General features: G+C 50.3%; 2 protein-coding genes across 2 annotated transcripts in view; one reads left to right on the top strand and one right to left on the bottom strand.

Moving 5' to 3' along the window:
• The window catches only part of ralgps2 (Ral GEF with PH domain and SH3 binding motif 2), a gene marked incomplete in the record, with an annotated part of 126,865 nt that overhangs the window by 61,544 nt on the left and 42,821 nt on the right, over positions 1-22,500 (top strand). The window contains 1 exon segment of the mRNA XM_062555494.1: positions 2,233-2,359. Coding sequence (XP_062411478.1) covers positions 2,233-2,359 — 127 coding nt within the window.
• The window catches only part of angptl1a (angiopoietin-like 1a), a 26,611-nt gene continuing 14,599 nt past the window's right edge, over positions 10,489-22,500 (bottom strand). The window contains exons 2-5 of the mRNA XM_062555495.1: positions 21,030-21,950; positions 15,049-15,242; positions 12,472-12,742; positions 10,489-11,985 (exon numbers count right to left, since the gene is read on the bottom strand). Of these exons, the coding sequence (XP_062411479.1) occupies positions 11,798-11,985; positions 12,472-12,742; positions 15,049-15,242; positions 21,030-21,858 (1,482 nt within the window). The 5' untranslated portion in view covers positions 21,859-21,950 and the 3' untranslated portion in view covers positions 10,489-11,797. The remainder of the gene's footprint in view (positions 11,986-12,471; positions 12,743-15,048; positions 15,243-21,029; positions 21,951-22,500) is intronic.

The following is a 22,500-nucleotide window of genomic DNA, read 5'->3' as shown; positions in this document are numbered from 1 at the left end:
TTTGGAAACTTGAACGGAATGAATGGCAGTCGCTTTTTTTTATCAGGTTTTTTATTTTAGTGGCGTTTTATTGGCGGGCCTCGACTCTGGGTGCTGCTGTCGCTGCGTTAGACGGACGGAAGAGGCGGCCGTCCATCAGAGATCCAGCTGGACCGGTCACCCGCGCCTCAAAGTCTGAGCCGCTCATTGTTATGACAACGGCCGCTGTGCGCGGTCAAAAGCCCCTCCGCTCCTGCCGCTCAGAGATCTCGGTCCACTCTCACACATCTGTTGCACAGTCACACACACACACTCACACACACACACACACACACGCAGAGAGAGACACTAACACACACTCTCACACGCTCTCTCTCTCTCTCTCACACACACTCTTCCACACATCTGTTGCACACTCACACTCACGCACACTCTCTCACACATTGTCTCTCTCTCACACACACACACATACACATGTACACACACTCACAGATTTGCAGAGTTAAGCACACAGGACATGCTTACATGTACAGTATGTACACTTTCATACACGCACACACACACACACACACACACACACACACACATACACGCATACATTACATTACATTACATTTATAGTCATGTAGACATGCACATATACAGACTTACATAGATACACACACACACACACACACATACACACACACACACACACACACACACACACACTCTCCATCTTCCATCTCCCTTCTCCCAGAGCCTCTGAACGGCTGTGTGTCCGCAGTAGGACCAGAACAGCATTTTTCTGCCCTTACCTAACTGGAATCTTTGCGTCCGGCCGCCAAGATTTCGCACTCACTCACTCGCTCTCTCTTTAGCAGAATGAAAAATCAGACATGCTCTCTCTCTCCCTCTCTCTCTCTCTCTCTCCCCCACTCACCTTCTCTCTCTCCCTCTCTCTCCACCACTCCCCCTCTCCCCCTCTCTATCTCCCCCACTTTCCCTCTGTCTCTCCCTCTCCCCTACTCCCCCTCTCTCTCTCCCCCACTCTCTCCTTCTCTCTCTCCCTCTCCTCTCTCTCTCTCTCTCTCTCTCTCTCTCTCCCTCCCTCCCTCTCTCTCTCCATGGAGCCTCCACTAGAAGCCTTGTGTGGCGTGCTGTGTGCTGTGTGCAGGCCCAGGCCCACCGAGCGCAGCATAGAGCATGTTGTGTTTGGACGCACGGGCGTCTCAGGGCCGGTGGGGAGTGCGGGGGGGGGGGGGGGAGGGGGGGGGAGTGTCGGGTTGGTTGTAAGGGGGTTAATTGAGGTAACATCAGGCTTGACGCAGGAGAGAAAACGATCATCATCTCCCCTCAGCTGATTTTCCAACAGAGAGAGTGAGAGAGCGATAGAGAGAGTGTGCTGGAGAGAGAGTGATAGAGCGAAAGAGATGGTGTGCTGGAGAGAGAGAGAGAGAGAGAGAGAGCGAGCGTGTGCGCGAGAGAGAGAGGGAGAGAGAGCGAAAGAGAGAGAGCGTGAGTGAGGAAGTGCAGGCCGAGCAGCAGACATGTGATACGCCGGTGCTTTTTATCGGCCGAGTTTCCCGGCTGGTTTGCGCTCCACTAATGGCCAGGCGAGCGGAGCTCTGGGAGAGCTGGGAGCGCTGGGAGAGCTGGGAGCGCTGGGAGAGCTGGGAGCGCTGGGAGAGCTGGGAGCGCTGGGAGAGCTGGGAGCGCTGGGAGAGTTGGGAGAGCTGGGAGCGCTGGGAGAGCTGGGAGAGCTGGGAGCGCTGGGAGAGCTGGGAGCGCTGGGAGCGCTGGGAGAGCTGGGAGCGCTGGGAGAGTTGGGAGAGCTGGGAGCGCTGGGAGAGCTGGGAGCGCTGGTCTTTAACGGCGTCCCCCCAGGACGGAACACCTGTGCTTGGGTCATCTCTTCACATGAGAATGACGGGGAGGGGAAGGAATTAAGGAAGCGGGTGTGTGTATGTGTGTGTGTGTGTGTGTGTGTGTGTGTGTGTGTGTGTGGTGCGGCAGGTGTGTCTGAGGTGTGTGATTATGGAGATGTGTGTGTGTGTGTGTGTGTGTGTGTGTGTGTGTGTGTGAGATGGGGCGGAGGTGTGTGTGGTGGTGGAGGAGTGTGAGTTGTAGTCTGTGAATCTGCAGACCTTTCCACATAATCTACTCCCCTGATTTGAATGTGTGTGTGTGTAAGAGCAGGACGGCCAGATGTGTGTGTGTGTGTGTGTGCGCATGGGTGACTGACGCCTGTGTCCGTGTCCTGCTGTGCTTCAGCTGCTGAGCCGGAAGGACAAGGCCGCGTTCGAGAGGCTCGAGTACCTGATGGCCAAAGAGGACAACTACAAGCGCCTGAGAGACTTCATCAGCAGCCAGAGCATGACCTCCTGCATCCCCTACCTAGGTGAGTGTGTACACACACACACACACACACACACACACACACACACACACACACACACACACACTCTCTCTCTCTCTCTCTCCTACGTCCACATACCCACAGGGGAACGAGTGCTGCAACCACACCTTCACCATGCAACATGTCTTAAAGGGATAGTTCGGATTTTAAGACACGAAGTTGTATGGGTTCCCTGTCAGCAACGTAGTGCATCAGCACTGACTTACCCCCGACAGCGTCCTGTGAGCCGAGATCCAGCCGGTTTTTGATCGTTTTTGATGCCGGACTATTTTCTTCAGCAAGTTTCTGGGGTCACGAAAGTAAAGTGTTTTTCTTCTCAAAACCATATGCGTTCAACAGAGTGATATATTTGCACCACAAAAACGTTGTCCAGCTGTCAGTAGCGCGCAGTGATAGGAATCGCGAAAAATAAGTAAGTGATAACGAGGTTTGAATTTTTCCTGGACAACGTTTTTGTGGTGCAAATATATCACTCTGTTGAACGCATATGGTTTTGAGAAGAAAAACACTTTACTTTCGTGACCCCAGAAACTTGCCGGACTACTTTCTTCAGCATCAAAAACGATCTAAAACCGGCTGGATCTCGGCTCACAGGACGCTGTCGGGGGTAAGTCAGTGCTGATGCACTACGTTGCTGACAGGGAACCCATACAACTTCGTGTCTTAAAATCCGAACTATCCCTTTAACAGGGCACCTCAGCACTTTTAATGCCTGTCCTCATTGAAGAGACGTGCCCAACGTACTGTTTGCCCTTGGCATCGACCTTTGACCTTTGTAGTCACGGCTTGTTTTGAGCACATGGCGTGCCCAACGAATGCCACAAGCATCCTACTGGAATCCCCCCTTTTGAACCACATTGCCCACATCCTTGGTGTTTGGCCACTCGAGCAGTAGGAACGACAAAGACGCGCACACACACACACACACACACACACACACACACACACACATTGAGGCCAGTGATGAGGTAAGGCCTAGTTAGAGCGAGTGGGCAGCCATGAGGGAGAAACGAGCTGAATTAGTCACACTTAAAGGGACTGTGGCACTGACCTGCCCGAGTGTTGGAGAGGAGCCTCTGCACCTTCAGTGTCTGTGTGTGTGTGTGTGTGTGTGTGTCTGTGAGTGTGAGTGTGAGTGTTGTGTTAGCATCGTGTGTGTGTGTGTGTGTGTGTGTCCTTGTACTTGCAGACCCATGTTCTTTTCTTCTTAATTAATGTCTCTCAGTCACGATTCGACGCGTGAATGCCTCGTCCAGACCGCCCAGAAGAGTGTGTGCAAAGCCCTTAATGGCGTCCAATAAATAACCGAGCACGAGTCTTCACACCTAAGCAAACACCTGCCATCCAACACGGCACATCTGGCTTTTTAATGTTTAGAGAGAGCTCTCTGCAGTGGGAGAAGCTGTACAGCGATGTGAACCAATGACTACGGATGTGTGGGCAAGAGCAAAGATGGCGTTCCAAAAGAGATCAAATAAAATGAGAGTTGGGTTTTAGCTCATTCCACTTTGTTATGCTCCATCGACCCGTTGGGCTGTGTAGCCAATCACCCGTATATGATTGCACTTAGCCATCTCTCCTCTGGCCTGTAAAAGCCTAAGTGATTTACACCTCTCAAATCTCCCCTCTTCCTTTCTGGCTTTTCCTCGCTCTATCACTTCCTCTCTGTCTCTCTTTCTTTCTCAAATTCAAATTCAAAGGGTGCTTTATTAGCATGACTGTTTGTTACAGTGTTGCCAAAGCTACAGTAGTGATACAAATAACATCAATATCACAAAGGAAAGAAAATCTCTCTTCTCTCTCTCTCTCTCTCTCTCTCTCTCTCTCTCTCTCTCTCTCTCTCTCTCTCTCTCCCCCCCCCCCCCCTCCTCCCCCTATGGTGACGGCCAGACAGGTCCCTGTGCTTGTTGCGGTTGCGGGGTAAACAGTGGCCTTACGGAGGGCTCGTAAACCATCAAGGCCTTTTTTGTTCTCGGGGCTTTTTCCGTCCGAGCTGGCAGCACTGAATGTGTCCTGTGGCAGCAGGAACAAAGCATCAGGGATCCCCCAGATGAGCCGCCCAGGGAAAAACCAGGCCATCCGTCGCTCTGTGTGTGTGTTTGGTATGTGTGTGTGTGCGTGTCTGTGTCTGTGTCTGTGTTTCTGTATGTGTGTCTCTCTGTCTGTGTCTCTCTCTCTCTCTCTCTGTATGTTGGCCTGTGTGTGTGTCTGTCTGTCTGTCTCAGTGCGCTTAGGGATGTTTTATTATTCCGATTTGTTCCCCCCGGGTTATTAGAATCCGCTCCTAATTTTCTGCGCTGTGTTCTCTCTGGGAAGAGACGCTTTTCCCCCCAGTGTGCCTCACCGCATCACGAGCACCCCCCCCCCCCCCCGGTCTGCCGCGCTGCACCCAATCCGCCTGAACTTATTTGGAGCCCCTTCTGGCTCGCCGAGACCTACATGTGAAAGAGAGAAGAGAGGAGAGGGGGATTGAGAGAGAGACGAAGAGGGAGAGAGAGAGAGAGAGAGAGAGAGAGAGTGAGAGAGGAAAAACAACAACACGATGAACACATCAAAAGCAGCCTGCTGAGAGCATGCGGGGAGACACTCCTTAAAGAGCCCCTTTTCACACACTCGCTCTTACCCTCACTCACACTGGTTTGCTCTCACACACACACTCACTCTCATGCACACACTCGCTCTCACGCCCTCCCTCTCCCTCTCCTTTCTTTTTCATGCTCTCCATCCCTCTATCTCTCTCTCCCTCTCCTTCCCCTCTATCTCTCTCTTGTACCATCTGCTTTGGGTTTAGCTCCCTCTGTCCATCTTCTCTCTTGCCCTCTTTTTCTCTGTATGTCTCTCCTTCGTTCCCTCTATCTCTTTATCTGCCTCCCTCTTTCTCCCCCTCATCTGTCTCCTCCCTCTCGTGTGTGTGTGTGTGTGTGTGTGTGTGTGTGTGTGTGTGTGTGTGTGTGTGTGTGTGTGTGTAGTTGTGTCAGGCCTTGGGGTGGTATGTGTCAATGCGGAGCGTCAGTGAATGGGGGCAAAGCGTTATCTCAGTGCAGCTGCAGCGGCCCCCGAGAGCCATGAAATCCCAACCAGCCTGACGCCGGGGCCCAACCCACCAGAGGCCACACAGCTGTAGACTAGAGAGAGAGGGATGAGAGAGAGAGGGAGAGAGAGATGGATGAGCAAGAAGGATGAGTTTGGAATGACTGCGGTCGTGGAAATGGATGTGGTAATGGTTTCTCTCCTCCTTTCATCCCCTCTCTCTCTCTCTCTCTCTCCTTTTTTATCTCTCTCTTTCTCTCCATCCTGTGATCTCATTCCATCTCTTACAGCGAGTCGAAAAACATGTAAAGTTGCCGCGGGTTACGGCGCTGAAAACTCTGCTGGAGAACCCGGCATGTGTCTCGCACTGGTGTGAATTCCTGCCGTCATGTTTGCATCAGGATTCCTCGTGTGTGTGTGTGTGTGTATGGATGAGTCCATATAGCTCTGTGAATGACTCAGAGTGTGTGTGTGTGTGTGTGTGTGAAGCAAGCGCTTTGGACTGCTCCCAGGCTCCTTTGGCAGGCCAGGGGGGAAAATGCTGCTCTGTTGTACTAAAGCAGATCTGAAAGGCATTAGAACTCTGTCATTCACTCCTGCAATAAATCTACTGGGTTCCCTCAGCGAGCAGGAGCGGAGAACCGGGGCAGAGAACCTGGCTTAAAGGAGTGTGTGTGTGTGTGTGTGTGTGTGTGTGTGTGTGTGTGTGTGTGTGTGTGTACACACACACACACACACACACACACATATACACACTGTATGTATGTATGTATGGGCAGCTGTGTGTGTGTCTGTATTTGTGTGAGTGTGTTATAAGGGGGAAGATTGGGGAAATGTGGCTGGTTTGTGTCTGTGTGCCTCTCTCTCAGCTCCCAGAATTCCCCACACCGCATAGTTTGACCTTTGAGCCCCCCCTGTTCTGTGGTCTGGAGTTCTTGTTAGTTTAAATGTTTAAAGTCAAACGTAATATGAAATGCAGCTGTGTCGGCAGTTATGGCGACAGCAAAGGCCAGATTCCTAATATCAGGGGAAGTGTACTTTGTATGAAACAGTAGGTGGTGGAGGGTCTGTGTGTGAGAAAGACCGAGGGAGGCGAGATGCTTGTATATGCACAATCCGTTGGTACAATATTGTCTTTGCATGTGTGTTATTTCTGTATGGTAGACCGCTTAAGGCAGAGGAGCTGCTAGGGTTTTCAGAGTGCGCTGCATCCCCTCATAGACAGGCCGAGTTTGAAAGATGGCGGAGGGAGAGTGTTGAAGCCCAAGATGGAGGGAGATGTTGGGAAATCAGGGAAGGTTCCAGACATCTGCGGTGTTAGATTCTCCTTGCCCAAGATCCAAACTGGACCGAAGTTCATTGACAGGGAGAGGACGTGAAGGGAAGTTGGAGGTGTGTGTGTGTGTGTGTGTGTGTGTGTGTGTGTGTGTACAGTATGTGTGTGTGTGTGTGATGGAAAAAGCCGACATAAAACTGCAGCCTTTTTGCTCAGCAGGCAGGGAAACCTAATATACCTTGCTGTTCCCCCAGAGCAGACAGAGCCACTGAGGCAGGTTAGGTTGCACACACCGTTTGTTCCCCCCTGCTCTGTGTGTGTGTGTGTGTGTGTGTGTGTGTGTGTGTGTGTGTGTGTGTGTGTGTGAGAGACTACTCAGGTTGTGGTTGAGTGCATGTTGACAGGTGCGTAGCTCTAGGGTATGTGGAGCGGTGCGGTGAGTGCGGCGAGGACCAGGCCAACCCCACCTCTGCTGTCTCGCACTTTCCTGACGCCAACATCAAAGACCTGACCAAGGCCGTGGCTACAGACGTAAGCGGACATTCCCACCACCATCACCACCCCCAGAATTTCCCTTGATTTTTTCTCTCTCTCTCTCTCTCTCTCTCTCTCTCTCTCTCTCTCTCTCTCTCTCTCCTCCTCCCACCTGTAATGCAGGCTTTGGACCCCCACACTGTCCCTTCACACCATCCCTCCCACTTGAGAACGATATTTCAGACAGATTACGATCCGCTTCTGAGTCAGTTCGAGTTGATGCATGATGAACCGGTCTTGTATATTGTGTTTGAGAATTGTGACACATTGTTTATCTGTCGGTAAGATGTTGCTCTTCAGCACGGTCCACTGGTCCTGTGTAGTGTGTTGGATGACCGTTAGGACACTGATATGTTGTTTATGTTTGGTAAGTGAGTCAGGTGAGTGCTCAGAAGTAGCCATGGAGGAGCAACTGAGCCAGGTAAGGGCAGGTGAGGGCAGGTGAGGGCAGGTAAGGACTGAGACGGAGCCGTCTAGGAGCAGATGCAGCGGAGGCCTCCTTTGAGAGGCGTCTGCTCAGCGGCTTGCCAGGGCTTAATAAATATCTTTGAGCTTTTGTTTCTAGAGCGCTGTGATTTCGAGGAAACGACAGCCATTCCGGGACAGCTGCGTCGTCATATTTTACAGCCCAGTGTCCGTATGTGACTTGTACGGCGTTGTTGTTTTTTGAGAGAAAAAGGCCGATAGACACGCAGACAGACGGAGAGAGGAACACAGAAAAACTGTCCAACTGGTTATAAATCCACCAGTGATTTATCCTGACATTGTCGCCTCTCGACTGCAGTATTTCTGCCTTGTCGCGGCACCATCTTCTTCTTTAGAGCCAAGAATACCTCCCGTCCTTCAAGTCTTTAGCGTGTCAAATTAGTTATTGGTTCTTGTTTGCGTCCATTTTGGCTGTTGCCGTAGTAACGTACCCTTGGTAATGGAAGTTTGCACTCTGCACGTGCATAAGCTCTGTTCCCATGACGATGAGCAGAGATTCCACACTCACTGATTTCATGCTTCCCCACAGCATAGCATCAGCCAGCTGCTGGAGTTAAGGTAACCGGGACCTTTTGCCATAGTGTTGTTCTAGATCATTATTCACTCGGTTCCTACTATTATTTATTTATTCATTGCGTTTAAGTGTGCTATATAAATAAGTGCGACTTGACTTGACTATTTTTATTGCTCTTTGTCGCTTTGTGCAAAAGCTTCGTTGAGAACCAAAGAACCAAAACCATAACTGTACTGTATACGGTAGTAGTGTAGAAGTAGTAGTGTGTGTGTGTGTGTGTGTGTGTGTGTGTTTCTGTGAGTGAATATGACAGGCTTCTTAATATGTACCGAGTGTGAACACTGAGTGTGCTGAATTGAGGTCTGTGTGTGTGTGTGTGTGTCTACGTGTGTGTGTGTGTGTGTGTGTGTGTGTGTGTGTGTGTGTGTGTGTGTGGCCTTGGAGTGGGCCAAGCGTGGCAGCGTTGCAGGGGGATGGAGGGCAGGGGAAAGATGGCCGGTGCGATGGAGAGACACACGCAATGGAAAAGCGGGGAGTGAGTGAGGTGGCAGATCGGGCCGCTCTGGCCAAACCTACTCCTTCCTAACACCTCATTCTCTCCCCCCCACCCACCGAAGTCTCCATCCGTGACTTACGAGCCGATATAAATAGCCACGCTGAGACCGGAGGACCTGCTGCACCCGCTCACACCCACCATGTGGCCCAACCTGGGACGCTGGTGATGACTGCTGATATCTTGCAGGCACAGAGTGTGATTGTGTGATTGTGTGATTGTGTGATTGTGTGATTGTGTGATTGTGTGATTGTGTGATTGTGTGATTGTGTGATTGTGTGAGTGTGTGTGTGTGTGTGTGTGTGTGTGTGTGTGTGTGTGTGTGTGTACACTCGCCAGGACATTAGCGAAGGTTGATTTATGAAGCTCGGCCCCTGAGTGACTCTCAGCTGAGGGAGAGTCGTAACTTTCGCAGAATATATCTGAGAAGATGAATCCTAAGTGCTCGCTCAGACTCTGTACCTCTCCCTCTCCCTCTCTCTCTCTCTCTCTCTCACTCACCCCCCTCTCTCTCTCCCTCACTGTGGAAAGAATGTCTGTTTCTCTCTCCTCCGTGGTCCCATGGTCCGTGAGCGGACTACAGAAATGTGTTTTCCATTGTCATGTGTCCTCCGTGCCACGCTCTGTTGTAGCACTTATTCTCGCTCCGCGTTCCACTACACACTTTAATCATGCCACTCCACAGAGCAAGTCGCCCCCTTGCCCCTTCATTCTCTCCATCTTTCTCCATCTCTCTGTCTGTCTCTCCATCTTTCTCTCTCCCTGTCTCTCTCTCTCTCTATCTCTATCTTAACTTCACTCTCTCTCTATCTCTGTCTGTCTTTTTTTCTTGCTCTGTCTGTCCATCTCTCTCTCTCTCTGTCTTTCTCTCTCTCTATTTCTGTGTGTGTGTGTGTGTTTAAGTGTGTTCATGCGTTCATGCGTGTGTGCACTTATTCACTGGAGATCATATTGCAATCCAATCAGTTGTGTAATGGGGAAGCCAGCTGGAACAAAAGAACATCTTCTGCTCGATGTGATTGGACATGATGTACAGCAAGCATTACAAAGCTGCCATATTTCTGTCTTCTCTCACCCTCACTCTCCTGTGTCCGTTTCTCTACAAGCTTTTCCTCCTAACCTCACTCTCTGCCTCCCACTGCGCAAGTGGTGGACTCTGTGCGTGTGTGTGTGTGTGTGTGAGTGTGAAGGAAGAGTCATGGGAGACGGCAGAGTGTTTTATTAGAATTTTTTTTTCTTCCCTTTACTCGTTCCATCTTTAGTACGGGGTGTTGGCGTCAAGGCAGGGGCACGGTGCCGTACCGGTTAATAGGTTCCACCTCCAGCCGGTCGTAGCCTTCACGTGTTGCGTATTGCAGCAGGCGGTGTGGGCATCTGTGTGAGGCGGCGTTTAGCTCTCCATGCTATCATGGGTCCTTTAAGAGTGTCGTGTGTGTGTGTGTGTGTGTGTGTGTGTGTGTGTGTGTGTGTGTGTGTGTGTGTGTGTGTGTGTGTGTGTGTGTGTGTGTGTGTGTGTGTGTGTGTGTGTGTGTGTGTGTGTGTGTGTGTGTGTGTGTGTGTGTGTGTGTGTGTGTGTGTGTGTGTGTGTGTGTGTGTGTGTGTGTGTGTGTGTGTGTGTGTGTGTGTGTGTGTGTGTGTGTGTGTGTGTGTGTGTGTGTGTGTGTGTGTGTGAGGCGTCGTTTAGCTCTCCATGCTATCATGGGTCCTTTAAGAGTGTCGTGTGTGTGTGTGTGTGTGTGAGGCGTCGTTTAGCTCTCCATGCTATCATGGGTCCTTTAAGAGTGTCTCTTTTCTCTGTCATTACTGGTGTGATTGTACTAGAGAATTGGGATTATTCATGGGAATGTGTGTGTAGTATTTGGAATGTTGTAGGAATGTTGACATATACAAATGGAAACACTTTCCGTGGTAACCAGAATAAGTAAGGTAGAAGAGAGCTATTGCATAATCCTTATAAATAAGATAAATAGCTGACTGGGAGTGTTGAATGAGGTGCAGTTTACATCATGGACATGAACAAGCCGCAGACCTTAAATTAACTTGTACAAATCACAAGCAATATACAGTACCATATATTTACATACTAATCGCTAGCTAAGCCATCTCCACATCAGAGAGCCGCAGATTTCTCAAGTCCTCTTTGTGCTTGTGGGGTAACAAAAACATACTGTATACTTTAAACGTGTGTGTCTGTGTCTATGTGTGTGTGTGTGTGTGTGTTTATTTATGTGTGCATATACCACAACAGTTCCACACTACAGAGTGAGTTCCTTCCTGCACATATTTTAACTATCTATCTGATCCCACTTTAAGAGTGGCAGAAGTTACTGGCCGTGGGCAAAACTGGACTGATGAACCAAGGAATGTGAGCAGACATCCAACACTTAGGAAGGAAGAGAGAGTAGAGAAAGAGATCGAATGCATTGATTCCATATTAACAGACGTGGGAGAGGAGGACTCGAAGCAAATGGATTGGACAGAATAAGATTGGTCCTCTCTCTCTCTCTCTCTCTCTCTCTCTCTCTCTCTCTCTCTCCCTCTGTCTCTCTCTCTCTTCCTCCCTCCCTACACAGCTCCACATCAGTGCATCACAGCCTCTATGTGTCAAAATATGCAGACTTGTACCTGCTGTCTCAGTGTAGTGTGTGTGTGTGTGTGTGTGTGTGTGTGTGTGTGTGTGTGTAGCACCAGACAAAGGTGGACTGTCGTGCAAGTGTGTGTGTGTGTGTGTGTGTGTGTGTGTGTGTGTGTGTGTGTGCACCTTCTTCCCCCAGAGTGGGAGAGGCCCAGCACTATTAACGTAGGTGGTCTGTGTTTACATTTAAAAAAACAAAAAAATGCCATTGTATAATTTAGCATCACCCATGAGTTATGTGACTAGGGATTGAAAGTGTCAGGAGGGATTTTCGAAGCTTTCAGGGAGGAGTGTCTGTGTCTGTGTCTGTGTCTGTGTTTGTGTCTGTGTCTGTGTTTGTGTTTGTGTGAGCGTGTGTCTGTCTGGTGGAAGAGTGTTTGGTTAAGAGTCTATTAATCAATGGGCCTGATCATCATGCGCACTGCCTTCATGGAGTAGAAGCCTCCCCCGTAGTCGGCCCAGAACACTCCGTCCTGGAACTTGCTGCGGTAGACTCCGCCACTGTACCACACGCCGTTCAGGTTGGTCTGGCCACAGGCGTTGTACCACCAGCCCCCCTTATGGAAGTGGGCGCAGTTACCTGCCACAGGTGGAAAGAGAGAGAGGAGGAGAGGGGTTTGGAAAGTGATGCTTTACTTTGTGAATACTTTGTGAATCTGAAGAAGACCACATGGTCGAAACGTAATTCTGTGCCAAAAGAAAATGAACTAAAAAAAAGGATTTAAAGTGTGCAAACTTTTTTTTCTATTTTTCATGAACAATTTTTTGTTCTGCACCTTGACATCTTTTTACTATAACACTTACTTAACGGTTTACTTTGTACCACAATGAGTATTTGTAATCTTTTAAATGACTAGTTGTGCCTATCACACTAACTGACTAAATAACGGGATATCGTGGATATGATAGCTGTTGTTGCACCTGACTGTTTTGTGTTTGTAATTTTCTGTATTTTTCATTTCATTTTGGCAAATGATCTTGGATGTCTTGAATAAATAAAACGTATTATTATTATTATTATTATTTATAAGGGGTGAGTTAGATCCCGGCCTGCTGCGGTTGTCACCTGAGAAGGCGTCCCTGTCCCGGTCGAGTGTGGTGAAGGGCTTCCCGTTGTTGCTGCTGAGCGAGTCTCCAGCGTTGCCCTGGTAGGTGCCCAGACGCACGCGGAAGCCCTCGCTCTCCGACTCCAGGCGGAAGCTGCTGTACTCGGCGTAGACCTTCTTGCCCACCCAGTCCTCCAGCTCGATCAGCAGCCGGTAGTCGCCCTGCTTGGTCAGGTTGTAGATGTTGTCCAGGCCCAGCCAGTACTCGCTGTCTATGTTCCCGAAGCCCTTCTGTCAAAGGCAAAGACACAGAAACAGAGTTAGTTGTACATTGTAAATTGGATGTGCATTGCAATGAGCTGTGCAGATGTGCTCCATTTCCTTTGTTTAGTAAGCCATGATGCAGTTGTGAACCGAAGGGACCGAGCAGAGCTGCCCCCATTTAAGAGGCCCTATAGGTTTGAATTGGAGGCTGCCTTGACTGCATCTGCGTGCGTGGGCTTTTTTTGTGCCCGTGGGGTTATTAGTCATGTGTTGCTTTGTCTTCGAGTCATTGTTTGCGGGTGACGGCAGGGGAAATGTCTCGTGTTGAGGCCTGTTTGTGTGCCGTGCCCCAGTGATGTGGCCCGTCTTTTTTTGTGTGCCGCTCCGAGCTGGAGTCTCCCCGAGCCAACCCCTCCCTCGGCTCATCTGGTGCACAGACCCCGCAAGGCCTCCGCTCAGGCTTGAAGAAACTCATGTCTCGGAGGACGAGTGGAAGGAAGAGAGAGCCAGTAAAAAGGGGGGGAATAATTGGATTTTTCGCCGAGCAGTTTTACTGAGCAAAACCGGCTGGCGTTTTCCGACTGGAGTGGGCCGAGGAGGCACTCCTGGCGCCGGCTGATAATGTGTGGAAGTGATGTTTCATGTTCCCCTCCGCTGAGGTGAATTTGTAGTGGTCTGCGTCATCTGGCATTATGCTAGTCGTTTGTTTGTGTGTGTGTGCTGTGTGTGCGTGTGTGCATGTGTGTGTGGATTGACCTGTTCCTTTTCTTTTCTGTATGCACTCAAGTGTATGCAGTAGAATGGTGTGCAGCAAGGTCACGTTGACCATTTGGGAGCACTGGCCATTTCTTTACATCCAGGCGCTCCCTGAGCGTGGGCTTTCCAGATGTTTCCGCACCCCATGTGAGTGCACTGTTAAGTTACGGCGCTCTTGTCCTCAATCGTAGTTGTGAATAAGTAGGATTGAACTACTGTAGCCTTTTTAGCATCCCGCTCGCTCTATCTGTGCCCATTATGACTGCAGCTCTCCTCAAGCTCCCTCTGTAAACCTTAAAACCTCACAACACCCCTCTTGGTAATCTCAGGTCCACGTCTACCACACCGCCTCAGTGCCCCCCCCCCCCCCATTACACTGTTTTCACAAGCACGGCCAGATGGTAGGCAGTGTTTTTCCGCGCAGTGTTTACTTATATAATATTTTAATGTTTAGAATTAAACACTGTATGTAAATACGCTGTGTTTATTTGTCCGAGCTCTTTCAGGGTTTTTCCAAAAGGTTTTCTGTGGGTGGGCCTGTCTACTCGGCGATGCCACACCACGTGCACATATACACTTTGACGCAGGTCCTACTGGGGGGGTGGGGTGGGGGGGGTTCTATGTAGGGAGACTGACAGCAGTTTCTGGCGTGCCGCTCTTCCCACCTCATCTCTCTCTTCGTGCGGGAGTGCAGCCCGTAGCGCAGCCTCTCTGTCGCCCCGGCTCCCTCCCACACGCCCCCGAGACCGATCTGGTTTCGGGGAGCCCTGGTGCTCGGTGGTTTCTGGTTTCTGGTTTCTGGGCGATCTCAGTGGTCGTGCTGCATTTTGTGGTTTTCTCTGAAGTTTGGAAGAGACCTCTGTGAAAGTGCTTCAGGATGTGCTGACAGTGCAGGGTTATGTAACCGAAGACGTTTAGGATCGAGCCCCGTAGTCCAGAGGCTCTCCTGAAATAGCCCTGATCCCGCACAGGATGTTTACACTGATCGCGCAGATAGACCCTCATTAGGACCAAAGGCCTGATTTGGATTAGTCTCTCAAGAGCCTGGCAGGTCGGAAGAGGAGAGGCTTGATGAGGGGACGGATGGCTCGAGAGAAGCCGTGGGGTCAGTTTTTTTTTTTTTTTTTTTTTTTTTGTGTGCTCAGAACGAGATGAAGCACAGGTCCCATATGTTCAGTAGGGGCAAGTGACGATTAAACAAGTAATGCAGTAATATCCTGTGTATTTGCTGCATTGCATGAGTCACAGGACAGTGTTTTGTGTAAGTTACCAGAAGCAAAACCATATTAATATCATATTAACTGCCCCTGTGTATTAGCCTCATAGCTGAAGAAATGTTGTCAATACATAATTAGCTGTGGCTAATAGTTGGGAAATTACATTAATCTATTTATAAATGGTTTATAAATGTCAGAAAGTGTAGGAGGAAAAAATGAGTAATATCCTGAATATGATCTACTGCTTCTGTGCACTACAGAATCCAGACAACCATACAGTATGTTTGGGTTAGCTAAGAGATTTCCTTTACAATTGTACACTCCGGAATGACAGTCGACCATTCTTTAGGAGTCGGTTACCTTATAGTTATCCCAGTTCCTGAAAAAATTCACGGCGCCATCTTTCCTTCTCTGGAAGACGGTCCAGCCTCCGTTGTCCAAGCCGTGCTCGCACCACACTTGGATTAGCCGGTCGCTGCCCTCGGTCTTCAGCAAGTACATCCCACTCGCCTTGTGGCCCGCCTGACGCACCTGGTAGCAGTCCCTGAACGGCCCTGAGAGACAGACCAAACAAAACAAAAAGAGAAGAAGGGGGAAGGAATGAGTTGAGGGTGAAGGACAGAAAGATCAAAAGGTCAACCGAACACCAACGCTCAACCACATATCTCAGACATGACGTGGTTGTGGCTTGCAGGTGACTGTCAGAGGTTTGCATAAAGTCGAAACTTTTTGAAGTGTTGCTGAATGATATGGCCCTCAAAGGCCTAACCTTTTGGTCTCGGCTCATCTGGCGTGCAGATTTTTTTGGGATTCAGATGGCCTACAGCTGACCTATGACAGGTTGACTAACAGGGCCTAGGCAGAAAAAAATTACTGCTCAGACTCATTCTGCACATGAGTCTTCACTTCCCCTCCTCTCTCCTCTGTAGCTCGGTGGAAGTTGGAGAGACCTCCTTTGCTAAGTACCTATCCAAAGCTTCAAAGTCAAATTGAAGGTGAAGGGCTTTTCTGTTGGGTGCCAAAGGTGTTCAATGCGCTTTTTATCCGAGCCCGCCACCATTTCTAAGGTCACATCTAATGGCTGTCTGGAAGACTACTTGCATACATTTATTACTACTGTTGAAACTCAGGTAGCATTTCATGTCAGTTTCAAGTGTGAAGCTAAGTGGCAAAAAAAAACTTATTTCGCAACAGTGTACCCTGGCAGTGGCTGAGCTCTGCTGCCATCCGTCCATTTAGTCAGAGAGCCAGAAAGGGCTGCTTAGCCATTAGTGCCCTAGATCTAGATCTAGATCTGCAGCCCAGCTCGCCTGCAATGCTGCCAGTGGACATGGTTGTCGGCCCTCCCTTGTGAAGATCGTAATCTGGTTCTAGAATAGTGGATCATACTGAGGAGTGGGATGAAGTGTGTGTGGTGTGTGTGGTGTGTGTGTGCGTGAGTGTGTGTTAGTTGGCTCCTGTTCAATGATCCCTACTGGAGCCACTGAGGTGGCCAGGATGTGGGTGTATCCCCAAGAAGCCCCCCCACCCCACCCCCCGTTGTGTAAACACAGACCCTCAAAGCGAGGTCTCCCAGAGCAGCCGTTCACTTGGCACACATTTAAACGTTGAGCGCTGCGGCTGCACTCGTCTGAAGAAAGCCTTTGTGCGAGCCCAGAGTGGAGGTGAGGGGACAGGGCGGCTTCCTCGGGCTGGAGGGGGACCCCCCCCCCCCCCCCCCCCCCCCGCCCCCGCCCCCGCCCCCCTGTAGCTTCTGGAGGCGCACCTGAAACCCTGACTCTCCCTCAGCTCCTGTTTGTTTTGAAGCGATTTGTCTTCGTTTGCGCCCCTTTGCTGCAGCCTTGGCTAGAGCGGGGAGCAAGTAGGACGGACCATCGACCCAACAGACACAGAAGCACACCGCGGGGGCTGATCCGCCAGGCTGAGGAAGAGGGGGCTGATCCGCCAGGCTGAGGAAGAGCCTTAATCCCCGACCAGCCTCAGTGTGTGTTTAGGTAGACCAGAAGCGACCGACGTCGGTCTGTGCGGTCAGGGGAAAGAGCCCGAGAGTAACCGAAGACCATTTTCTGGTTTGGACTTCGGCTGAGAGGTGGAATATGAGACAAATGATATTTAGAGCCTTCCAATCTCACAGCAGGAGATGAAACAGACTTAATTTCTTTTCTTTTTTTCCCCCCTAACTTTCATTTTTGTTTATCTTCATTCGTCTCTGTCTTTTTTTTTTTTTTTTAAGTTCTTGTTAATATTTTTCTTGGGCTGGAACTGTAGGAAAGTGTCAAGGGTTCCAGTAGCGCAGCGGGGAATTAGGGAGGAGGGGGGAATTAGAGAGGAGGGGGTAGAGTTTCTTGAAATTTGGTGATCCGTGTCCTAGCTTCTAATCAGGGTCTATGATTAGGCCATGACAAACACTGAGAGAAAGCTCTCACCCCTACCATACACCACACCACACCACACACACGCAGACACACACATGAAATCAGACGCACGCAGACCAAGACGCCATGAACTGTCTGCTTCAGTTAGATTGCGGACGTGATAACTACGCAAAAGACCTAGACGGCATGCACAGAGATGAAAACCAGGAGAAGCCTTTCATTTGGTGTTTTCTTAAGTGCCCAGTTCTGTTCACTGCAAGCACACGTTTAGTGTTATTTTTGCTAATTCAGCCTTGACTTGGAGCGTAGCCATGGTCTGCTCACGGCCCTCACACCCGCATCCATCTCCTTCCTGCACTGTGGTCCAATCTACCTCAACAGGGCAGAGGTGGACATCCTGGTTCCAGAGAGTAAAAGTCCTGCCAAGGATATAATATATGCGTCCTAGCTGTGCACGGAATACATAGGCTGGGTGGACCCTGCCTGAACTTGGAAACCAGCAGATCTATCTCCTCTGTTTACTGCCAGAGGCTCCAATCAGAAGCGGCCATACTCTAGTCACGTCTGGCACGTTATTGGCCAGTGACGTGACGGTAACGAAACTTAAGCGACGCGAAGTGCAGTAGAAACAAAGCGCAGCCTCCCCAGACTAATGTTCAATCTTAAAAGACTGAGCTTAGTATGGTGAAAACCAGGCTACGGAACACAGGTGATCACTAATGATCTGATATACCTGGCAGCTTATTAGGATGAGCTGGTTTGGTTTGCCAAATGGTTGGATCAAACAGACTTTTACTTTCTGAACCCGGGATGTCCGCCTCTGGACAAAGTGGATAGAAAGTTCCCCATCGAAACCCAAGCTGTCTTTCCCCTTCCACATTTTTCTTTCTTTCTTTCTTTCTTTTTTTCTTTATTATTTCTTTCTTGTTATCTTTCTTTTTCTCTCCCCAAACCTTGTGACCTCTCAGACGCTCCTTCCTTTTGACGCGGCCGTTACACAATATGATCTCTGTTCGAGGAAGAAGAGGAGGAGGAGGCTTAGCAGGAAATATGCCGCACTGCTGTGAGTGATGTGCTTCAGGCACAGCCGGCATGCGAGTCTGGATCGTCTCCAGACGACTGACCTGACGTAGGGCGGAGCATGGAACCGCGCCAGACAGATCCGTACGGGGCGCGGGATGCCCCAGTGCATGCTGGGCCGCTCTGCTCTCATCACGGGAGGTGTTGGAGAATTCCCCTGTCAGCGGTCTCAAGTCATACAGTTGCTGCTTGTTAAGATCCATCGGTCAGACTGACATGTCAGCTCATTTTTTGCGTTTAGAAACCAACCCTGTGAATTTGGGTCTGGACTGACTCTTCTTCAGTGAAAAGTGTGTGTGTGTGTGTGTGTGTGTGTGTGTGTGTGTGTGTGTGTGTGTGTGTGTGTGTGTGTGCGCGGATGTGCATGTGTGCGCGTATACGTGTGTCTTTGTAAGTTTAAGAAGGAAACCAATTGCAGATGGCAGGCTGGTTGGAGATGTACATGAATGCTTCCTGTGATGCCTACAGGAGGATGCTATGGTGCTTACCATATGACGCAAGGCTCTACGCACAAATCCTTTTCAAGCTTTTCAGCTGTGATTCGGTCTCTTAGAACCAAAGCCTTCAAATCCAGATCCAGACATTGCATTGGACTGGCTGCCAAAAAGTTTACTCTGTCTATTTGGTTTGCACTAATGATGTTCTATAAGTCTTGCCAGAGATTACATATTCATGTTTTTCCTACTTAGCCCAGAACACCCTCCAACATTAATGCTGATTCCGAGCCTGCTATCACTTGCAGACACAACATCTTGCTCACTTATTCTGCGGACCCCTCTTCCCAGAATGCTTTACAGCCTTGAAAATTGATTTCATGCTAAGATGACTGGCTGCAGACTGTTTTGATTGTTCCCGTGTGTGTGTGCGTGTGTGTGTGTGTGTGTGTGTGTGTGTGTGTGTGTGTGTGTGTGTGTCCTGGTTATGAATGACTTGGCTGGTCAGTAGCTGCGAACTGCATTTTGCTGCTTAATGTGAGCTCTCCATCCTCTACATCACTGTCCCAGTTATCAGTAGGTGTTGTTTTTGTGATTTTCTTTCAGAAGTGCACTCGCATACACAAACAGAGTTCTGGGCACTTCTCCAGTGATCCCTCTCAGTCTCTCTATCAGTCTCTCTCTACTTTAGTTTCTTTCTTTCTCTTTATTACTGACCTCTCTCTGGATCACCAGCCTCCCTTCTTTTCCAGTTTTCTCTAAAAAGCGTCGCTACAGCCATTGCTGCCAATAATGGACTGCAGGTTGGTCACCTTCTCATCTCAACTCAACTCCCTTTCCTTCCTTTTCCCCCTGTTTTATCCCGGCTCCCTATCTTACACACACACACACACACACACACAAGCACACTCACACTCTCACACACTACTACTCTCTCCACGCTCATCCGTTGATGGACTGCAGCCCCTGGCTGGTGTAATCCCTGCCATATATTTGAGCATGTCAAGGGCAGATCTGGGCCTGGCAGGTTAGCGTGCTCTGCTCCACTCCACTCTGTTCTGCTCTGCTCTGCTCTCCTGCTCTGAGACCTGAGCGTCTCTGGCCTACGCAGACAAGAGAGCGGGAAAGAGGGAAAATGGAAAGAGCCCAGAGAGATTTAAGCTGAGGAATGTTTGAGCCCCATCCTCTCCTCTTCTGGTGCCAGGGTCTGGAATGCCGCATCAATCAGGGCGCCTTAAGACGTTACACAGATCAGATGCCGTTTGGAATGGGGTCTGGCTGGAGAGACAAGTCCACCTCCTCCAATAGGCCTACCATCCCTTACTCTGCTAAAGGTTTGTTGACGGGGTCTATTCCATGCCTCTTCGCTGCCAACATCTTTGAAGGTGATCGTGAAGTTTTGTAAACCCAGCTGCGAAGCATTTTATTTATCGCTACATTTCATCCAGTGTTGGCTGTTGTGCTGCATAGCTTGAATACTCTTAATGTGCATCGTTGAGGTTTCAGGTGGGCTATATTTCAAGGGCATTGTGCTTTGACCATTCACTAGGACAGTAATTGTTCTGAAATCATAACTTCTGGGTCGAAATGCCTAATTCAGTCACAGTCGCTCTGTACTAATGAAACCCCATGTTCTGGTCTAGACGTTGACTACCCATATCCACATATGCTAGTGGTTCTCAAGCTGTGGGGCGGGCCCACTAATGGGGACCAGAGCGGTAGATAAAACAGAGTGGCGACACTCCCATAGACCTCCATAGGAAAAAATGGCAGCGCTTTTTCCAGGCTATTTCCTCGTTATGGGGCTTTTGGAATTGTTTACAGCCAATCTCTTGGTCAGTAATCAATGAGTTAATTGATTACACCTTCCAGCATCAGAAGTACTGTACATCCCACCCTCCTGCGATTCAGCCATTCAGCACAGGTTTTTTGGAACTTTTGATCGTGGCGGCAACATCAAAGAGTGTCGCAACTCTCTCTTTCTATGGCTCTGGTGGGGACTAGATTACAAATGGATAAGAAAATTAGTTTTTTTTATCTTTAATAAAACAACTTTTTTTTTTTTTGAGAAGGAAGATGTTAGATTCAAAACAAAATGGCCACACTCAAACATAGAAGTGGCTGCCCATATCCCAATGTGCTCAAGGTCAAGGTTAGAAGTGTTGCCATATAGTGTAAGATACACAACAGGAATTCTTTACAGCCATTCACGTATGGATATGGTTGACAAAACAGACATGAAAATAGACACTGGGTGCCTCTCAACATGCCTCCTCGATGCTCGATCCTCGAGGGGCGTTCCCACTGATCTATAACTAACACTGGATAGACTATCCCATTGTTTCCCCCCCATCATTCTTTATGTAGATCAGTGAGGATCGAGGCATCGAGGAGCGAGGGAGGACGTATAAACGCTGCATGAGAGGCACCCATAGATATGACATGTCCTTACCTTCCGTGCTGAGCGTTGGTGGTGGCACGCCGGCGGGGCTGAGTGTGGGCGCCGCGTCCATGCGTGACCCGCGGGGGAGCGCGCGGTTGTGCACGCGCTGGATCTCGTTGGTGAAGCGCCCACTGTTGCCCGGCAGGCTCTCGGGCACCACCTGCACCAGCGGGGGCACGACGGGCATCTCGTGTCGCCCGGCCCCTCCCCCCCCGCCGCCGCCGTACGCCTGCAGGCAGCGGTCCTCCAGCGCGGCGATGAGCGCCGACTGGTTGTTGACGACGCCGGCCAGCAGGCCGAAGCGCGCCTCCAGCTGGCGGTAGCGCGAGGCCAGCCGCGTCATCTCGGCCGTGGCGTTGAGCACGCGGTTCTCCAGCATGGCCAGCTCCAGCGAGTTGTCGCGCTTGCGGATGATCTCGTGCAGCAGCTGCATGTAGAGCTGCGTGACGCGCGAGTTCATGTTGCGGCTCTCCTTGCGCAGCAGCTTCATCTCGCTCACCAGGTTGCCGTCCACGGCCGCCGCCAGCTGCAGGGTCTCGATCTCGCGCCGCTGCCGGTGGAGCACCTCGCGCAGGTCGGAGACGTCCATGCGCGTCACGCGCTCCTTGTCGGGCGCGGGCCCCGTGGCGCTGGCGCAGATGGGCCCCGTGATCTTCTGCTGGGGCACCAGGAAGGTGTAGCTGCACTTCTTGTTGCCGTCGTCGTCGCCGGGCGCTCGGCGATGGCGTCGCGTCGCCGTCGTCTGCGGCGGGTGTCGGCCGGCCCGGCCGGCGCGGGCGATGCCCCAAGCGGACAGACAGAGGGCGGCGAAGAGCCACCACGTCACCTCTCGTCTCATGACCGCGACCGCTTCTCCTCTCCCGTCCGCTCACGGATCCCGCCTGCTGCGCTTCTGCTCTGCCGAGCTGCTGCTGCTGCCGAGTGCTTCTCCTAACGGGGAGATGAAGAAAAACAAAAACCTCAATTCAACAGAAACTGTGATGATTGCTGCTCTTTGGATCTGGCGAAGGAGCTTTTCAAACAGACACTCAAGACAGACGAAGTCTGGGAGGCCATCACAGAGAAACGCAGGTGTTATTCTGAGACGAAAGGAGCGTGGAGACATCTAACATTACGATAAGAGTGTTGAAAACACTTCTGTTGCCAATTATCTGCGAGTAGCACATGAAACGCTTCCCTCAACTTGACCCTCTCCGGGTGACACGTGTCTACTTTCTGGGAAGTAAACACGGACAAAGCCGGGGATAAACTCGACTGCGCGTGATTAATGGTGTGTGGAGAGTTGTGTGGTACGGATTCGAGCAGTCAAAGGTGACGAACGATGTGATGTTGGCGTCCACATAAACAGGATGTGTGTGTGTGAGTGTGTTGTACTCTTATCACATACGGTCTTAATCCCCTTCTTTGTCAGTGTTTCTCCATCCTTCCTTCCCTTCATCCTTCCTCTCCTCCCATCATTCTCTCTCTTTCTGTCTGTCGC

Source organism: Sardina pilchardus, chromosome 15 (assembly GCF_963854185.1).
Source record: "Sardina pilchardus chromosome 15, fSarPil1.1, whole genome shotgun sequence".
In the NCBI taxonomy this organism is placed as follows: Eukaryota; Metazoa; Chordata; class Actinopteri; order Clupeiformes; family Clupeidae; genus Sardina; species Sardina pilchardus.
Note: the sequence above shows the minus strand (reverse complement) of the source record. Positions and strands in the feature narration are given on the sequence as shown.